This window comes from Diadema antillarum, unplaced genomic scaffold (genome assembly GCF_040938485.1).
Source record: "Diadema antillarum isolate AM-2024a unplaced genomic scaffold, OU_Dant_1.0 seq00001551_RagTag, whole genome shotgun sequence".
NCBI classification, from domain to species: domain Eukaryota; kingdom Metazoa; phylum Echinodermata; class Echinoidea; order Diadematoida; family Diadematidae; genus Diadema; species Diadema antillarum.
This window is the reverse complement of record NW_027272280.1, coordinates 398,051-418,357: the sequence shown is the minus strand read 5'-3', so window position 1 is coordinate 418,357 and position 20,307 is coordinate 398,051. Positions and strand designations below refer to the sequence as shown.

The 20,307-nt window shown below is 39.0% G+C and overlaps 1 protein-coding gene across 1 annotated transcript in view; it reads left to right on the top strand.

Annotated features, from left to right (window-relative positions):
• Positions 1-20,307, top strand: part of LOC139710657 (calcium-independent protein kinase C-like) — a 139,164-nt gene that overhangs the window by 49,189 nt on the left and 69,668 nt on the right. Inside the window, 1 exon segment of the mRNA XM_071622580.1 lies at positions 400-460. Within this exon segment, the coding sequence (XP_071478681.1) occupies positions 400-460 (61 nt within the window).

Sequence of the window (20,307 nt, the reverse complement as noted above, 5' to 3'; positions counted from 1 at the left end):
CTGTGTGTACTTACAAAGAGATGAGTGATAAAGCTGTATGCAGTTTGTTATATGGGTATTCTCGAATATACATTGTATCTGAGCCGGACCAGCCTTCCCACTCTATGCTATCCCCACGTGCTACCGGGTCTTTAACTTTTCCAGTCAGCACAGCAAAGTTACCCTTCCACAAATATCTCAGTGACTAATCATGCTTTGCTATCACAACAGTCAGACAGAGGGCGTGTTTGTCGCCAACGACTTTACCCCCTCCCCTGTGCTATACCCCCATCCTACAGTTGTACCTTCCTCCTCCCCCCTCCCCACACCATGATGCGGCAATCTTGTGAACGTTTGCTCCAGTTGCAGCGGCAGGTTCTGATGATGTCTATCTTTGATTTCTTCCTGTTGTCACCCTAGATTGACCTGGAACCAGCAGGGAAGGTGCACGTTGTCATCGAACTGCAGGGATCCTCAGAAGGTGAGACTCGAGCTGTTAACATATTCTTGGGGTGGGATGGGGTGGGAGGGGGCGGGGTGGCAGAAATGAAAGGAGTGATGGTATTAGGGTGGGGAGGAAAAAGATACAGGGTTGTAGATGTATTAATACTGAAGATGTTTTCTCTGCAGTATAGACCATTCCGACCTGGCACCAAAGTCTGCCATTACCGCGGTGTCCCATGCGTGCATGCATATGTATGCAAATCTACATGATGCATCATGTCTTCAGCATACACATATGGACACCACAGTAATGGAGCATTTTCTGCCAGGTCCGATTGGTCTGTAGGGTAAGCAGTCTTTATTCTTTTCATTATCTGACAGCTGATTTGTCATTCGAATGTATGATTTTGGATGACTGTACAGGGTGTCTCTAAAAAAAGTAAACCCAACTTCAACGGCATATTTTCAGAAAACTATAAAATATTTGCACATTATTTTTTCATGGTTAGATAGTCCAATAAGTCCTCTATCCAATGATACCACGTAGGTTATGTAACTCTCATGCATGACTGAGCATGATTCAACTTAGTGAATGGGTGTGAAATCATCACTGTGGCAAGTTCCGTGATCAGCATACTTTCTCACATTGTACCAGATGGCTCTTTTTGTTGGAGGCTGCCTGTCGGGGAACTGCACTCGAAAAGCCTCTTGAACTTCCACGAAACTTCTTGTTTCCTGGTATCGAGTTACCAGGAATACTCTCTGCTCAACTGTACCATGTTTGGAAAGCATGTGAAGTGTTAATGTGTCAGGAGCAACCTTTGCTGAAGTTGTTATGTAATCATAGGCCTAACATGTGACAAAAATTTAACTTCAAATATGCCCTGAATGCATGACAATAGCAAGAAATAACTTGCCACAGTGATGATTTCACACCCATTCACTAAGTTAAATCATGCTCAGTCATGCGTGAGAATTACATAACCTACGTGGTATCATTGGATAGATGACTTATTAAACTATCTAACCATGAAAAAATAATGTGCAAATATTTTATAGTTTTCTGAAAATTTGCTGTTGAGGTTGGGTTTACTTTTTTTTAGAGACACACTGTATTATTGTGATATAATCATGTGGTGAATTAGTAAAGATGGTATCTTCATGTTCACAGGTTGATTACAGTAGTGTGGTTGTTAATTGACAAATTGATTTATCAAGTTATTGAATAATTGATCTGTCTGTTTGATCAATAGGGAAATTGATTGATTGCCAGTGATATGAACAGTTGATCAATCCTTGACTAACTTGATGGACTAGTAGACTGACTGACTGATTTGATTGGTTGATTGATTGATTGATTGATTGATTGATTGATTGATTGATTGATTGGTAGATTTACATGGTAGACGAGTGACCAAATGAGTGAATGGATAGTGCTAATGAATTTTGACTGGTTGGTCTGCAGGTTGCTTGATTGGTGTATTGATATAAAAGTAATGCAGTACATTGTATGGATGGATGCATAGAAGGATTTGCTGAGGTCTGATGTCAACAATTCATCAACCTATCAAATCTCTTGACAAGTTTGGCTCAGGATGTCCATGATCTCCATGGTGCAAGGTTCGTGTATCATAAGTTGTACATAGAGAGAAGGGGTGTAGAAAGTAAAAGAGTATACATTGTATGCAAGGCAGCTAAAATGAAATTCAGTGCATGAATAACCTGTTGCTGGTTAGTGGCTGGTTGGTATGTTGGTTGGTTGGTTGGTTGGTTGGTTGGTTGGTTGGTTGGTTGGTTGGTTGGTTGGTTGGTTGGTTGGTTGGTTGGTTGGTTGGTTGGTTGGTTGGTTGGTTGGTTGGTTGATTGGTTGATTGGTTGATTGATTGATTGATTGATTGATTGATTGATTGATTGATTGATTGATTGATTGATTGATTGATTGATTGATTGATTGATTGATTGATTGATTGATTGATTGATTGATTGATTGATTGATTGATTAATTAATTATTGAAAACTAATTGGATGATTGCTCGCATGGCCATTGGCTTGCAGATGACATTGATTAAGGTCTCACTAATCAACAAGGTTTTTGTCTTTTGTTTTAATCAATAGGTTAATAGACTGATCAATTACTTTAGGGCTCTTCTATTGATTGATTGATTATTTGTAATTGCTCAATTGGTATATTGATTGATTGCTCTAGGGCCAACTGATCAATGAATTTGTCTTTTTTTTAACAGTATTTGCTGATTATTTGATTGTTGGGCTTCTTGATGAATTTATTATTTGATTTAAAATCTATCGATTGATCATTGATTCACTAATCTATTGTTTGATGATTGATTGAATGATTGACTTGTCAATTCATATTCTACATCCATTCACTTGATGATTTACTCACCAAATGTGTGAGGAGTTCTTGGTTGAGTGATCAGTTGATTGGTACTAGATGCTGATAAATTGATTGATTGTTTGATGAAAATTGGTTTGGAAATGGCTGAGATATTCAAAACAGAGTATTCTGAATAAAAGTTGGGTAATTGATCAATTTTATTGTAAGTCAATAGCTCTACCATTGTTGAATCTCTCACCAGTGTTGTTGTTGTTTTGTATTTTTTCTCAACTATCAGTGATATCTTTGACACATGAGACGGGGATGATTGAAAGGTTTTTGAAAGAAAGCGGGGATGGTGGCGTTATTGCAGGAAGAACACACGGGGCAGCTTAGGTGTAATCTGGTGTGTATGATATGTTTACATGCTTCTGAGACATCACCATCACTCCTGGAAGTATCCCGGGGGATTGGGATCGATTTTGGCGGCGGATTTGGCCGGGTGATCCGAATGCGCGGACGAAAATGGATGGTGTTACGGGCGGGATGGACGAGATGACTGGGAGATAGATAGATGGACGTGGAAGGGGTCAGACTGGCTGGGATCAAAGGCTGTGGGTGTAAGTGCATCTGTGGATGGATGGAATTTAGTGTTGATGGATGGCCTGATGAATAGATAGGTGTCAACTGTTCAAAGTGGTGGTACAGGATGGGGGGGGGGGGGTGAGGTGGGGGCAGGGGAATGGATGGGGAAGGGAATGGAGAAGAAGAGAATGATCAAGCCCTTCTCTCCTTGATGGAAATCTATAAATGATTGAGTACATATGTTGATATTATGTATTTACAAATGATGCAATGTTTTGTCCCTGATTTTAAACAATTACAACTTGCAGAAAATGCACATGCATAGTGACCAAATCAGCTACTGGTAATCGAGTGTTTATAGGCCTATACAATATATACCTCAGCCATTGCTATGTTAAAAACAATTAAGGAAATCTATCATTTAGGCTTCCTCCAATTAAGTACAGCGTAGTTAACATTATTTTTTTTTTGTAATGAAATTTGAATATATGTTTATGTTGATATAAAAGGCTAGGATTAGAGCATGTGGAGAAAGAAGAGTTCAGTCATATGTAATGACTATAGGCTGTCTTTCAGACTTTGGGCTGTTTTTCTCATTTTTGTACCTATTTGCTGCAATAATGATGCTTGCATTATCTCAGGGAAAGTCATTCTCTCTCCCTTTCTCTCTCCCTCTATGATTGAAACACTGATGTAGGAGTAGTGTCAACACATGACTGATGTAAGTTTTTGTTGGATAGGTTTAAAGGTGAAGGAAATGCCACCCATAGACTTTATTGAAAGCTGAAACGAAGGCTAAGTTGAAATCTTTTGGTGGAGACCAGTGAGAAGAACCTCCTCTAAGTGGGAAGGTCATGTGTGACTTTGAATGATTACTTACCTCTTACAGTGGTTTGTACAGTCTAAATTTGTATGTATCGATTTGATGGAAGTACACCCTTTTGCCTTGAAAAATTGGAGAGCATGGTCATCGATCAAACCAGCCATGGACTATGGAGTTCCAAATGTCAAGAGACATGAAAACATTCATTGTCAGTGAAATGGGACCTGTGTGGTATAGTGGTTACGGCTCTGGACTCTAAACTTCCCAAGTCCAAATCCTACCCTGTGCGTACATCCTTGGACAAGAAACTTTTCATGCATAATGTCTTGAGCAATCCTGTGTAATTATGGGTACCTGTTAATGGCAGGATAATGAAGATGTGTGCTTTTAGAGTGCTTTGCTGTTGCATATTTTTTTTTTTTTTTTTTTGGGGGGGGGGGGGGGTTTCATACTTTTACCCTATGGACTTGATGATGGATATATAATGAACAAGCAAACAAACACTATTCACTTGTTGCCAATTTAAGCAGCGAGATATGATACACTTGGATTGGAATTAAGAACTAATGTAACCTTTAAACCCTATGGTACTGTACATCTGATGATGTACACATTCATTAATATGATTTGCAGATCTATAAGTTGCAGACAACATTTGGAAGCCCTCTGTGTATTTCAATACATTTTTTCCCACCTATTTTATGGCATATGTTTGGCATCAGAGCTGTTCATGTCAGCTCGCCCTGTTCAAACTTCCTCTCAGTCTTGCTCAACAGTATCCTGGTGGCAAATTTTTTATGTCAACCATAAAATTTTGGAGAGGTTTCGCAATTAGCCTTGTCCTTTGCAGTTGGGTAGAGTGAATTGTATTGTGAAATATTAATGGACCTCCCATCAGGATGATGACTGTTTTTAGCAATAACGTTGTTGTTATTATCATGAAGTATACAGTATTGTTATTGTTATTGTCATTACCATCAATCAGCAGTATCATCATTGTTCTTATTTGTTGCATTAATTAGCTCTATATTATTTGTTGCTATCGTCATGCAAGTATAAGGCATTCTGCCTAGTAGCTGTATTATAGCATTCACAAAGTACAGGGATAATGTGACATGTGCAATAGCATAACCGAGATGTGTTGTCAACATTATTTGAAATCAGTCAGGTGACTTTGTAGATCCGGAATTAAAGTAGAAATTTTAGCGGACATTGGGAAGTGATGTTCCTGAGCTGCCATTTTCCAGAAAGGTGCTTTACAACAAGTTTCATGGTTTGATAAGAGCTACCCAGTCCCGCCTTTGGTATCTCCTCCAACCTGGCCAAAGAAAAAAGAACAAAAAAAAAACAAACAAAAAAAGAATTATTGTTTTTTCCACACACTGAGTCACAGCAGTACAAGAATTATTTTCCCCAAACACTTTTGTATCTGAAGGCATAAGATTTAGAGGTAGGTTGTGTTTGCTTGCTAGTAAAAACCTACTCCAAAGGTAAGAGACAGACTCCCCAGTTCTAACAGCTCATGTTCTTGGAGACTTCATACTGTAAATACATCTTGTATGTAGTCATGTTTCATGTGATGTGTTCCTTGTCATGTGTGGAGTTTCAAGCTGTTCACCTCTTCATTTGGTGTTTAAGAGGTTTAAACCAGTCAATTGGATGACTCTTCCTGACCACAATTGGCCAAATTTGATAAGAGAAATACATTTTGGGGAGAAAAGTGATTCGGGGGTGCTCTCAGACTTAAAAAAACCCAACAATTTGATTAGCCTAATATGTGTTTGTAGACACGTTTACAAACAAATTCATCAGCAGGTCTGAAACCGCTGTTCATCTCATGACGACGAAGAGGAGTAGGAGGGAGGCAGAGAGGGAGGAAGCAGCTATGTTGTGTTGCCTTCTTCTCTGAGCACACATTAATCTCTGCTCTGGATGGTCTCGCTGAGAGCTAAACACTCCATACTGCCAACTCTGTCTTCACCAATGTTTTAGCTTGCAGTTCCCCCCCCCCCCCCCCCCCCCCCCCCCGGAATTTCTACATATATTTTTATGTATGTATTCTAGTTGAGAAGAGGAATCAACAGTATGTCTAAACTCTTGAGATATCTAGTACCGTAGGCTTTATGTATCCTCCAGAGTTACAAATTGGTCCTCCCGTGATTTGCAGTTTATGCGGTGTCAGAATTCAAGTGTGAAGATGTTTTGGTTTAGATTCTTTTTCATGGGTTGTGACTTTGCAAAGTGAAGCTACAAGCCTGAAGTGCATTAGAGTTTAACTTAAATGCTATATATATATATATATATATATATAATATATATATATATATATATATATATATATATTTTTTTTTTTTTTATGAGTGCACTCTTGGGTGTCTCTTAAAGTAGTGTTCAGAACTTATGTATAAATCAATTCATTACAAGATTTTATTTGTGAGTGATAATAATGTATAAAGCATCTTTTTTTTTTTAATGCCAAAATGTGGGTATAGTATAACCTATATCTGATGCTGTCATGACTAAAAGCAAGACCAACATATTTCATAGCATCGGGAATTTGTTGTCAGGAGGCCTGAAATCGTTAATTCAGGCCATGTAAGTAAAAAGAGAGAGGTGATGCTTTGCTCAAAATCACATGATAAGAGGCATGTGATAATTTGAATGCTAGCACTTCAAGGGCTCAAGTGCTTTCATGTTATTCACTGTACATGCATTTATGAAATAAGCCAGTTCGTAATTAGCTCATGGGCACGTTGGTACAAATGACCTTTCGTTTTTCTCAGTTGGTTAGGCACTTTAATCGTTTTCAAAGAGACATTATTCGTACCGGGAAGCTTACCAGTCGTAACAATTCATGGAATTCGTGTTCAAATAATAAATGAACTTGCATAGACCAGGTGACCAAGATGGTCCGTCAATCGACCATTGGGGAAGCATCCATTTAATTGTTTTACTTTGAATGCATTAAAAAACTGTTTTATTCATATTGCCAAATACCAGGTTTGCTGTCAGGTGGATGTACTGGCAAGCAACATTTACAAGGATGACATGAATAATCATTATATGACAGATGCTTATCTCAGTGAATTTAAAAACCAACGTGCCTCTTGGTACAAATGACCTTTTTCTGCTCATGCGCAAAGTGGAACTACGAACTGGCTTATTTTGTGACAGAATATCTTTTTTTTTTCTGCAGTAGTGTGTCCTTTAACACTACCATGAGCAATTATATCTTCATTAACAGGAAATTGCCTAAGATCCCCATGGAAAAATTTAGAGAACATTTTTTTTTCTCTTTTGGTTGCTGCATAGTCCAGAAGGTTTTCATGGTACAATTTGATAAGTGCCCTGTAGGAGCTAATCTTTTCTTGTTCAAAAAGAGATTTTATTTGAGGAAATGGTTAGAAGAGGGGCTGACATTATTCACTCAGCTGTAGGGAAGGCCTTCATTTTGATTGGCTTAGATCCCATCCATAGCCTTGGTTCCAGTCGTCCACTGGATGCTCTTCATCGACTCTGGGGACAATGAACCATCATTCAGGAGGGCATCCCCTGATGTCGATCACGGGGCAGAAAGGATAAGGGAAAAAAATGTCTTGATGGCATTGAGAAGAGGCTAAGGCAGAGGTGGCTACATGTGTGAGTGACCTACTTCATCAGCCAGGCCAAGCGGCCGACTTCCCTTTCCTTATGCACAGCTCATGCGGGCATGACTCTACAAAGCAAACACCAACACTGCCATCTACTGTAGTTTTAGAGGTATGTGATTATGTTGGTCAGTCACAAGCCCCCCCCCCCCCCCCCCGCCCCCCTTCTTGTCCTGTGATTGCAAGGGATGGCTATAAAGGAATATATAAGAATGAGATGACAGTTAATATGTGTGATGGATGTGCCATTATATATATACTGTGTGCATGGTATGTATGATTTTAATTTAATTCAAATGTGCACACGTCTATCTGTCTCTTCAATTTCTCTCTATCAAGTGATACTGTGATGAAGCCTTTGGTGCTTGTAGAAATCTCTTTGTCAATGTAGTGAATTACTAGCTCCTTGACTACTGATGATGCCATTGGGTTAAACAAAAAATGTAGAAGTTTGAATATTTTAATATGGGTGAAAGTGGTCAACACAGTATACTCAAGCTATTCCTGCAATACCAGGCACACTTTTTTGTTGTTTTAGAAAGTGCAACATGAATTCTTAAAGAGGCAAATATATGAAAAATATGATACGTATCATATATAGTTGAAAGTACATTCTTTCATCTGTAAATTCTACCATTCAAGTTTGTTGTATCCATGATACTTTGTGCCTGATACTTTGTCAACATGCAACCAGCACAGAGGGTAGTTCACATTTGCTTGATTTTTTGTTGTTGTGGGGGATGGGGGGGGGGGGTATCTTAAACAAAATGTGACTCATATTCAGCTTCCCAGGGGAACTCCAGATTTCCTTGCCAATGAGACCTTCAGGAAATACACAGAATAGGTGATTAGTTACTGATTTATAGGTCTTGCAACGCTTTGTTTTTACTGACAGAACTATGTACGGTGCATATAACTACTTACTGCACTTTGGGAGCCATGTTGAAATCATGCTCACTCAAGATAATTAATGGTAACTTCTGATTGTTTTTCTGTCGAGGCAAATTCATTCACATAAATAGGAATGCTACTGTATCATTTCAAACAGTCTTAACCCCTTTTAGGATGAGCTGAGTTTGCTGTAACATGCATTTCCATTAGGCACCTGCTCAAGTATATTCGAGACTAGTCTTCAATGTGTTAAGCATGTCAAGTTGCTCCTGTATTATAGCTCCATTTTGAATCTTTCATGACCCCCCCCCCCCCCCTTACGCATTTTATGTTCCACTATCTGCTGCCGTTTCTTCTGGAACTCTTATACCCCTTACCCCCTCCTTGACGAGCCGTCGCCGTCCCCTGTGAACCTCGGGTGCGGCAGTGCCCGGGGGAGACACATTTGTTAAATACTGCAATCTCGAAATTCGGAGTGACAATGAATGTTACCGCCACGGTCTGCCCGCCAATTACGCGGATTAGCCGCAGCTTTGTTGCCATGGCCGCATAACCAACGATTTGCTCAAGTTCGGTGGGGGCTATATTTAGTTTGCCCACATTGGATCTGGGGACAGGTGCATCTGATTTATGTAGGCCTTTCTCTCTTCCTTTCTCTCTCTCTCTCTGTCTGTTTCTCTCTTTTTCTTTTCTTCTCTCTCTTTCTTTCTTTCTCTCTCTCTTTTGTAATAAGTTTACACCACTTCCCTCTGAGGCAGGGAAGTGTGTCCCTCACACGGCCCTAGAATGAGCCATTCTCGTTCCCTGGATCTTTGGGAGTTAGAATGTGCATTACAAAGCAAATTGTGCTCTTAAAACTACCCTTTCCTTTCTGTCCCCCCCCCCCCCCCCCCCCCTCTCATTCTCTCTTTTTAGTTCAACTCAATATACGTGAAGTCCTCATTATCCTGTGGATCAATTCTTTCAGTTACTCTAAAGAGAAATTTTCTTGTGGCATGAAACTAGCCCGAAAATATAAGTGTCTGAAATTTTTGCTTTTCTGTCTTATGTCATGTTATGTCGTTAATCTAAAGGTATAGGCACATTGTAGGGGTATGACTGTATCCGAGAAAAAAAACCAAAAAAACAACAACACATGGGCGGATCCAGGAATTCCGCGAAGGGAGGGCACCTTTACAAAAATTAAAGGGGGGCACGTGCTCCCCCATTTTTTCCTTTTTATTTCTTTTGTGTTAACAAAAATTATAAGGGTGGCGTGTGCCCAGTGCACCCCCGCCGGGACCTGCCACTGGCACAAAATTTACCTTACCTGGCTGAGCACGAAAAAACTTCATTGAAAAATATGTTTGAGCATTTTGCCATGTTGGTCATGATGCTAATGCTGAGTATAGAGATCACATCTCAATGATGCTCATGCTGAATATAATTCCACATATAGTTCAAGTCAACTTTTAAACATTTGATATCAGACAAACAGAATAATAGGAATTTCAAGTTTTATCACAGTCAGACATAAGATAATGTAGCTGCAGAATTTTAGATTTTGTGTTTTCATCCCATTCATATCTCACAACTTTCCAAGCAGTTTTTACTAAAATATCTAAATATTATGGTTTTGATATCTATGATTGAGCAACGCTGCGACCTCTTTTCCCCTTTATCATGATCATTGGAAGGTTATTTCAAGACCACAATGATAAATCCTGTTCTCTCATATTTCATGCCAAAAAGAACAACAAACAAATAAAGAAAATAATTTATTGAGGGTTTGGTGTGCAGTCCAATGACACATCTGAGTGATGACCCCTGCAACTTTGGGTATGTGGTTGCATCTGATATTAATGAGCAATTTGTGAAAACATGGGAAACTTTGAAATTCCTCAAACTTTCCAGTTTATGATGCAACCTCTTCCATTCCATTTGCCTGATTTTGCTCAAATTCATGAAAGCCAGCAGGAAATTAAAGGATGTGGAAAAATGTACTTTAATGATAGAAATAGCAAATGAGAAGGGTGATGATGTGCCTACGTATCATACAACAACTGACGGAAGCAGGGTCTCATAAAGTATCCATTAATTTAGGTCACCAAAACTCTTCTTAAATGCTTCATTGACAAGACCACAGCACGTCTTGTCTTGGTGCTGCAAGCTGTATTGTATCTTTGTCATCCATGGATGGATGTAAAGATGTTTGGGTATGTGGTTATACGGTATTTCCTGCAGGTAATATTATATTTCCAAACAAAGACATTAAAAAAAAAGAAATGGGAAGGTCAAATTGCTTCCTATTTTGAAAGGTGAGAAGTGGACATCCTACCAGAATTTTTTTTTTGCCAGTATTTTCTCGCGGCTATCACCTCGAGCAGCTTTGAAAGACAAGGGATACATGTCATCTTCCAAACATTGTGAAATGATTGTTTATTAAACATACAACAACCACAAAAATCATTTGAGGTAATGGTCTATGGATTTGTTGTTGTTGTTGTTTATTATAAGTAATTATGTAATCCTCTGTGTATGATCGCTAGCTCTGCAGGTACTTTGTGAAATGTTCGTTTCATAAAGGAGCGTGAAAAATTGGTTCTGTGGTGAAATAATATACCCTGTACTACAAGGACAATATTACATCACCTGTTGGTATGATTAATTTTGAAAAAACATGATTTTTTAATATTTTTCTATGAACAAATTCCAGATGAGATGCAAATCCCCCCTCCCCTTGTTTCCAGTCTGATACTGTGATGAAATATATACTTCCCCACCCCCAGGCCCCATTGATGGTTTCAAATGGGTTTATATCCCATTAACAAACCATCAGTTGCGTATCAGTAATACCCATTTGGCTAATTAACAAATTGAATCCCTCAGACCGTACAATGATGCCATTTGAATTGCCAGAAATGTGTCGAGTAGATGCTGTATAATGTATCACAATCTTGATAGTCGGCATATACTTTATGATGATGATGATGATGATGATGATGATGATGATGATGATGATAACAACAATAACAATAATGGTAATAATAATATTAATATTAATAATGAAAAGAATAATAGTAATAATAATAATAATAATAAGGTCTTCTTTATCGTGGGTAGCCTCTTCAGTGTTGCCACTGTTCTACCAGAGGGTCTTGCCATTACAATTTCCTTAGCGTTGCCAGGTACCCATTTGGACACTTGGGTCGAGAGGGACATTGTGTGTAAAAACATTTTGTCCAAGAACATCAGCACTGGGCAGGAATCGAACTCAGGTCCTCCGATTGGGAATCGGGAGTCTTATCCACTATGCCACATCGCCCCCATGATTTAATCTTTGTGATTGAAACTGCATTTTGTGGCACGCAAGTCACAAAAAAGACATTTGAAAATAGACTGATAGTCTTCAGGAAGGTCCAAGGTTATGATTTATTTGCACAGCAATCAGGAGCATGTTTCTCCCCCATGAAAGTTTATATTACCTCCACCTCATGAATGACATAATACTAGTATACACTCAAGACGTGTAGAATTAGTCCATTTTACGTACACAGAATGTGGAATGATTACATGGTGCAGTCAAACACGGCGTCATGCAACCTTTCTCGACAAACGTCAGAAAAAAGCATTTGTTTCCCATCCCCCATTTCTTTAATGAGTAATAATAGGGAGCTTTAGATTTTGACGCGCGGACGTTTGAGACGACGAGTGCGCTGGACGTTCTCCTCTCCCTGCGTCGTGTGGAAAAATAGCTTTAGATTATGCTGGGACGCAACATATAAAAAATACAATCGCGCCCCCATAAGATCAGTGCATGAAGTAGTTCTGTGCGTTGCAAACTGTGCGGACATAAAAATAGCCCAGTATGCGTAGTGAAAAACTCAGGCGACGCAAGCAAAAAATAGATTGACTTTACGCGTGCTACTGCACACGCTCAGAACATGTTTTTTTCCTTTGAACGTCCATGCGTCTAAAATCTAAAGCTCCCTAATACCTGAACAGAACTTACATCAGATCTTAAACTGATATTCCATATTGATAATGACTGTTTGTGAGAGACAGTTTTACTGTATAACATTGACTCAGTAGCCTTAAAACCATGTCCACTCGTGAATATGTTTTTCCCAGCTTATGTTGCATGCCCACATTTGTTTATATATCCATCAATTTGCAAAGTCTCCTTATTGGTGAAGCGCTCTTCAGGATTGTTTGTTCACAACTTTGTTTACCAGGGTATTCAAAATTCTTGTGTTTACACACGTATGTAAACACATTCAATAGAGTCACACAAGTATCGGCAGTTTCATTTATTTGTATTGAAACTTGTTATCCCATGCGAGCAGAGTTTCCAATATTTAGTTTGTGGTTCTGTATATTTTCTGTTGTCGTACTCGATTCCAATTGGAAATAAATTGTGGTTGATGATGATTGTTTTCTTGATAGCCAACCGTGGCAAACAAAATTCTTGAGGTTTTGAGACAATCCTGCACCAACATACGCAATCCCAACCAGCGTGACCTTGTTTACACTGGATATGAAGTGAATATTGACTAAATCTATCCATTATGATTAGTCAAATGGCTCTCAACGAGAGATGACCACAAGAATAATGCAATATTCAGGGCATAATTTGTGGAGTCATCTTCAGCACACAGTAATTCGCGTTGAGTGGGCTAGTATGGACTACTGTTCTTTTATGATACAGCCATTCTCATAGGCTGGAGCAGTTTTTCATGACTAAAAATGATAGCCTGCTTTCTCATCACCTCCCTCATGCTCTTTCTGTCACACATACAAAGTACAACATTCTCCTTCTCTGTCACACAGTGGGTGTTTTCAAGTTCATACGTGCTAGTGCTTATGCTATCTCCCAAACAACTGCCTCAAATCGAGCTCCAACACCGTCGTTCAGATTAATGCAACAATACCGATCATAATTATCGATTCCCAACACTAGGTGTAGGTATCACACCCCCACAATGTCCGTGGGAATTGCACGACGAAAAAATGATGCCGTGTGATTACAGTCAAATATTGAAAGATGTAGCCATGACTGCTTAGATGTAGACACATAATGAGGAAGACAGATTAAAATGCCACAAATTTCATCCCTTCCCTAAAACACAATTATCTTAATTTTGTTCCCAGGCTCAGATTTGCGTTGCCATGTCTAGAGTGTTTTAATGTGTACGTTACGAGGGCGACCATTGCATTACACGTAAAACATGCATCTATTACACACAAATCTGCCTCTCATATATACTTGTGGGTTCATTTGTGACAGTCTGTATCACATTGTGCTCAACACAGCCTGCAGTTTGTTTTTTTGTCTGTTCCAGGAGGGATTTGGTATGGATACTGTGTACTGACAATTGTTCCTGGTTGTTTTTACGATGAAACCCAGGGGAAGTGACTGGCACAATATGCATTTCCTGTATGGGGAAGCTGTCCAGTGTTGCTGTGTAATGTCAAAACCAGCCAGCGCTGGTGTTACGAGTTCCATATTGCTTCATCAAATGTGCCCTGGCAGAACCGGATATAAGACTATAGTTATAGATAGTAGATAATATGTGTGTGTGTGTGGGTGTGTGTGTGTGTTTACATGCATCTCTCTCTCTTTCTATATTCATATATATGCGTTTGTGCTTGTGCCTATGTATTTGTAGTTATGCAGCATATATATCAGCAATGATACCTTCATGAGACAATGTCATTCACATTGTCTTAGCATCATGTAGTTGTTTTTTTAAGGCTTTTGTAGGCCTCATTAAAACCACGTATTTGAAATGGCGTAGAATATTGTGCATAAAACATATTTAATTAATGTACCCCTAGCACTGTAATATGAATTTATGCACCTGGGAGATCCGTCCTTTCACTTCCTGGTGAATGAATAGTTTTAGATGGCACTTTCTACTCGCTACTGATGTATCCACAGAACACTCTAGATTTGGAGACATGGAAAGTCATTATGCCATATAAGTATCAAATGCTATGCAAAAGGGAACATTTTGCATTTTTTTTGTTGCATATTTTGCACCATTACCATTTAAAGGGATGGTACAGTATTGGTGGAGATGAAAATTGGGCTTTAACTTTTTGTGAGATACCGAGAAAACACTTATGAAATAGTACAGAGCATACCATATTAAGAGGAATTCAAAGTTTATTTGATGAAAATCGGGTTTGGAATAGCTGAAACATCGAAAAACAAAATAAAACAAAACAATCGTAATAAATTGTGGGTCCCACACTTTATTAGGATCGCTCTGTTTTCGATATCTCAGCCATTTCAAAATCAATTTTCATCAAAAAAATATTGAAATCGTCATGGAATTACATGCTTTTTCATATTTCATAAGAGGTTTCTCACTATCTCACCAAAAAAATGATAAAAACCTGAAGTTAAGTCTCAACCAAAACTATACGATCCCTTTAACCCAAGAAACGTTAATACTATTATTTGAAGCAGACATTTTTGCACAAGTGATTTTGTGTACTTGGCCGAGTAAGACAAATTTCACACGTTTTTGATTTCGCGAGTGGTCATGATGATGAAGCGAGCACTTCAAAGAGCTCCCGGATGCCACAGCAGTTTAAACATCTTTGGCAGAACTTACTATGGCAAAAGGTAACTGGTCCACATTATGACAGTAGATCATGCCACTGGACTAGAGAATGTGAGGAAAATTATAATACCATAACAGAAATAACCCTACAATCTATCGTCAGCGATCATCCGAACCGTCATATATGCAATTTTTGCGTAAGAATGACATTCCAAGATAATCGTGTTTGAAGATTAATCATTTTTCTATCATGATTGCTACACTTTTATGCCTGGCATTTGCAATTATTTTTGTAATACGTAAGACTTTAATTCTTACTCTAAGGTGTGATATATTCATTGAATTGTATTGTTAGGAATTAGGCGAGAAATCACAAGAGATCTACATGTATTTTTTTCGGTTTGCAAAGACTGTTGTCATTTACTATGTATACGACAGTTTTGTTGATCACGCGGACAGTACTTGCAGTCAACAAACCGTCGTATATCACTAATATATATTAAGTGCAAAGTCAGTGCGCCCGATATTCGATGGTTTGTTGACAGCGTGCACTGTGTTTGCGGTCATCCGAACTGTCATATAGGAGAGGACAGCGTATCGCTGTGTTTTAGCATGCATGCCTATGATTGGGAAATGAACAAAATGAAATGACATGACGCTATAAAAGTGATAGTTACACACAAAAAAAACCCCATCAAATTAGAAACTGAAAATTTCACATTATGTATAACAACAGAATGTCTACTTTTGAAATGACTGAAAATCTCAAAATTGAAAATTTGATAGAAAATCGGGACATACGACGGCGCAGATGACCGCTGACGAGATATACTCTGAGATCAGAGATAAAAAATGATATTATATATACTAACAAGCAATGAACAAGCTTTTATTTCTTTTTACCGTAGTATCATGTCGTGCAAAATGTGCAAACAATTCTGCTTTTACAGTAGTACGACATCAGTTAAGATGCTGGAACTTGAAGGCATTGTATCCCTCTCTCGTGCCCTTCTACTGTAGTCATCCATAGACACTATGAATCAATTTGCCCTTTGAAGAGTGTATAATTAGTTTCAAGGTTGCCATGTTGTTGTTTTCTTACCAAGAGGTGGCAGGTACTCATACCTTCGAGCAGGTGTAAAATGTGTATAATGATAATGTAATGTATACCGACATAGCGGTGTTTGCCCAGGGTAGCCTCCTCAGTGTTAGCACTATGCTTTCCCCCCCGGAGAGGGTCCTGCCTGTTCATTGTTACCCCGGCGTTGCCGGGCAACCATTTGTACATCTGGGTCAAGTGGAACATCATGGAGGATGAAAGCGTCTTGTCCAAGGATGTACAGTTAGGGCAAGACGGCAGACTAACAACCTCCATCACCCCCTATCCACTTTACCACAGCACTCCGACACAGCCACAGGATTTGATCATTGCCATAGAACATTGTGAACATCCAACAAGAAGACCCACATGTCCGCATCCACGATAAAAGGTTGCAGCACATTTGGCAAACTGCCACATGTGTTCTGCTGGTGCGCCGGTCTCGTCAGTTAATGAGGGATTTCAATGTCTTTTACGACATGATCGTGTCAATCAGGATGAAAATCAATTTACGCTCTTTTCATTGTGTTGTCAATAATGCATATAGTCATGTAAGCCTTGTACCATCATGTATTGTTACAGTGTAGAAATTGAAGAGGAGTCTTATTGACTGTATTGAATATAAAATATTCATACATACCTACCTAATGTGGTTTTTACCAAGGGAGCAATAATGTGGGTAAACACTGGATATGTGAGGCTCATTTACTGATTCTTAAGTCCAGCACCTACTATATATTATGTACTGCATGCATTGTAAACTACAGAGGACTGTGTATGTAGTCATTTATTGGTGTTTTTTTTCTCAATCTAATTGCAACAGTGTATCACAAGTGTCTATTACACATACCAAACATCTAGTGTATGTATACTTAAGTTATACTTTAGTGTGTGTTACTGCTTGCATAGCAACAGGTACATTAATTGAGCTCAATTAATTTGGATGAGTGAGGGGCTGAAGGCATTTGGGATGTAACCTTTTGCTTGCACTGTGTCTGAGCATCGTGTCTCACATGCAAACGAGTGAGATGTTCAGCGCAAGAGGGGCACTATGATATGTTTGCACCTCTGACCGAGTAAAATCTCCTTGCAATGCATAACACTGAACAGAGTATTAACGCTTGTGTAGTACAGTACAAAGATGGCAGTCATTGGATTGAGTGCAATGAGGTAGTATTGTACATATATGAAGCAGAAATACTTTCATTGCAGATACTTTTCTATGTATTGCGTATTAGATGATGCAGCCATTTGAAAGGATATATTAAAGAGCATTTGAATCATTTGTCCACGAACTTACAGTATGGCTGCATAAGACTGCTGTTGAATAAGATTTTTACACACAAAATTTCATACTTATCATTTTTTTTTTTTGGGGGGGGGGGTTAGGGGGAGGGGGACTGAAAAGAAGGGCTTTATCCTCTCCTACTGGTGTCTATAATTCATGCAGTCTGAAAATCACACATGCATGCACACACCCTCACCCCCTCCCCCCCCCCCACCTTAAAAAAAAAAGAGATAAAAAAAAGGGGGGAAAAGAGTCACACGCAATCACAGCGGCTCTCTGCACTGCCGCTTCAGTGATGAACTGAGGAGGGAGAGGGAGCCGAAGAAAAGTCTGCCTTTCGCCCAAAATGTCAAATGTCAAGCAGTGAATGTTACGGCATCTGTGCACTGTGTGTGGGGCACAACAGCAGGCATGCAATCTGTGTAGGCAAACACATGCTGTAATTTTGTTCCTCCTCCGTCCCACGGACAGCCATATGCACACACAGACAGACAGACATGCACACACTGACACACACACACACTTGCACATATGGACAGAGACAACCCATGCATTAAATGTATGATGTATAGGGATAAATGTCAGACTTATTTGAAATAATAACAGAAAGGAATGGTCTGTGTTCATGTCAGAGTCTGATGGTTATTCGCTTTTTATAGATGCTTCTCACTTTATATGTTGGACAACCCATCACGCAGTGTTCGATTGATGCACACTGTAATACACAGGCCAATGACAATGCATGCACAATCAAGTTTATTACGTAAACATGCACAGGCACCCGACTTCATTGCCTTCATGTAGCAAGCTCTGCAGTCCGCACTTATGTATTTGGTGGCATGCTGCATCTTTCGGCCACTGTTTGTGTATTACCATCCCACCAGTTTTGGTCATTACATTCAAGAGTACTATAATGTGGGGGGGGGGGGGGGGGAATGGCTAATTTGCACGGGCTGCACAGCAAAGAGTTTCCCCTGTCCCAGTGCAACAAATTAAACATCTTAGAGATGGTCATTAAAATGGTGTCCATGAAATGCCACATTGATTGACTTATTAACTGTAAAATGGTGTCAACTTTTAGCACTTCTGGTCTTGTTTTGCTGAATTCTAACCCAGTTTTGTTCATGTTCACTGCATTTGAGGTGGTTATTCAAGTGGGCAAAATTTTCAGTTAGATTATTCCAAAGTACTTCAGTGTATGTATCTCCTGTGAAGCCACTTGTTAGCTTCAAATCTCCCAAGAAGTAGTCACAGTGTACCTGATACGAACCTGATGCTGAAGTGTAATGTACGGTGTTTAGGCTTGTTTTTATTTTTATTCTTTTATGAAAAATGAAGAAAAGCAGATGGTTTATGCTTCAAAGAGTCACAGAGATTGCACAAGGAATGCGTTTCAGAGAAAAGCATGTGGCCCTGAGGTTGTTTATCATCATCAAAATAGTCCACTTTGAATCATTTCTCACTTGCAAAAGCACTCATAAATATATATTCCTTGATTGTGATAGATGCTACGTGAGGGTATGCCAGCTGCCTCCGTTCAGGGAACAATACCATGGTAAGAGCTCGTACAGAAATAGACTGCTTCTTTACCCAAAGATAGAAACTCATCAGGCAGACTCATTACCCCGACTTTCGATTCTCGACAAAAATCAAACATCAATGCTTAATTTCTGGAAAATTTATAGCTTTCGCCCATCGGGCATTTGCCAGGCACCCTGTAATATGCAAAGGTGATTATGCAACTTTTATGGGCATTTCAGGTTTTTTCATATCTTAAAGGACAAGTCCACCTTCATATACATGTGGATTGAGTGAATGCAACGATGTTAGTAGAACACATCATTGAAAATTTGGGGGAAATCTGACAATCCGTTCAAAACTTACGAATTTTTTAAAGTATCTGCGCAGTCACTGCTGCATGAGAAGACTACTACAGTGTCTGATGTCATATGCGTACAACGATATAAAGAAAATAAAAAGAGAATTTCACAAAACTTCACTTTTTGAATAAAGTGCACATTTCTTGAACTTGTTACTGACATATGTTAAGGGTGATATTATTCCCCCTGCCTTCTGAAAGAGAGAAGTCAAGTGTTCTTTTCTTATGCGAGAAAAGTGAAAATATGTTGAATTTTCATTATTCTGTCTTTATATCGTTGTACACATGTGACATCACAAGCTATAGTAGTCTTCTCATCCAGCCTTGAGTGAGCAGAAACTTCAAAAATTCATAACTTTTGAACGGATTGTCCGATTTTCCTCAAACTCTCACCGATGTGTTCTACTAATATTGCTGCATTCACTCAACCGACATGTCTATGAAGGTGAACTTGTCCTTTAAGAAGTGAAGAGATACAGACTTCAAATTGTATCATGATGAAAGTTCAATCAATCAATCAATTGAGAAAATTGTTGCATGCCCTTCTCCACCTTGAATTATTTTGTCAGCTGAACCCAGAAATTAGAATTATGATAAGAAGAGTCAAGTCATCCAAATCCATGTATATTTATGTTAGTGTGCTATTGATGCCAACTGAGTACTGTATGCGCTAAAATTTTGTGAAGTGTTTATTTTTCGCGAATTTCGCAAGTCAGGTGCTATTCGCGAAATTAAAATCACGCAAAAATATTAACTCTGATCCCGACATGAATATAATGTGCACGT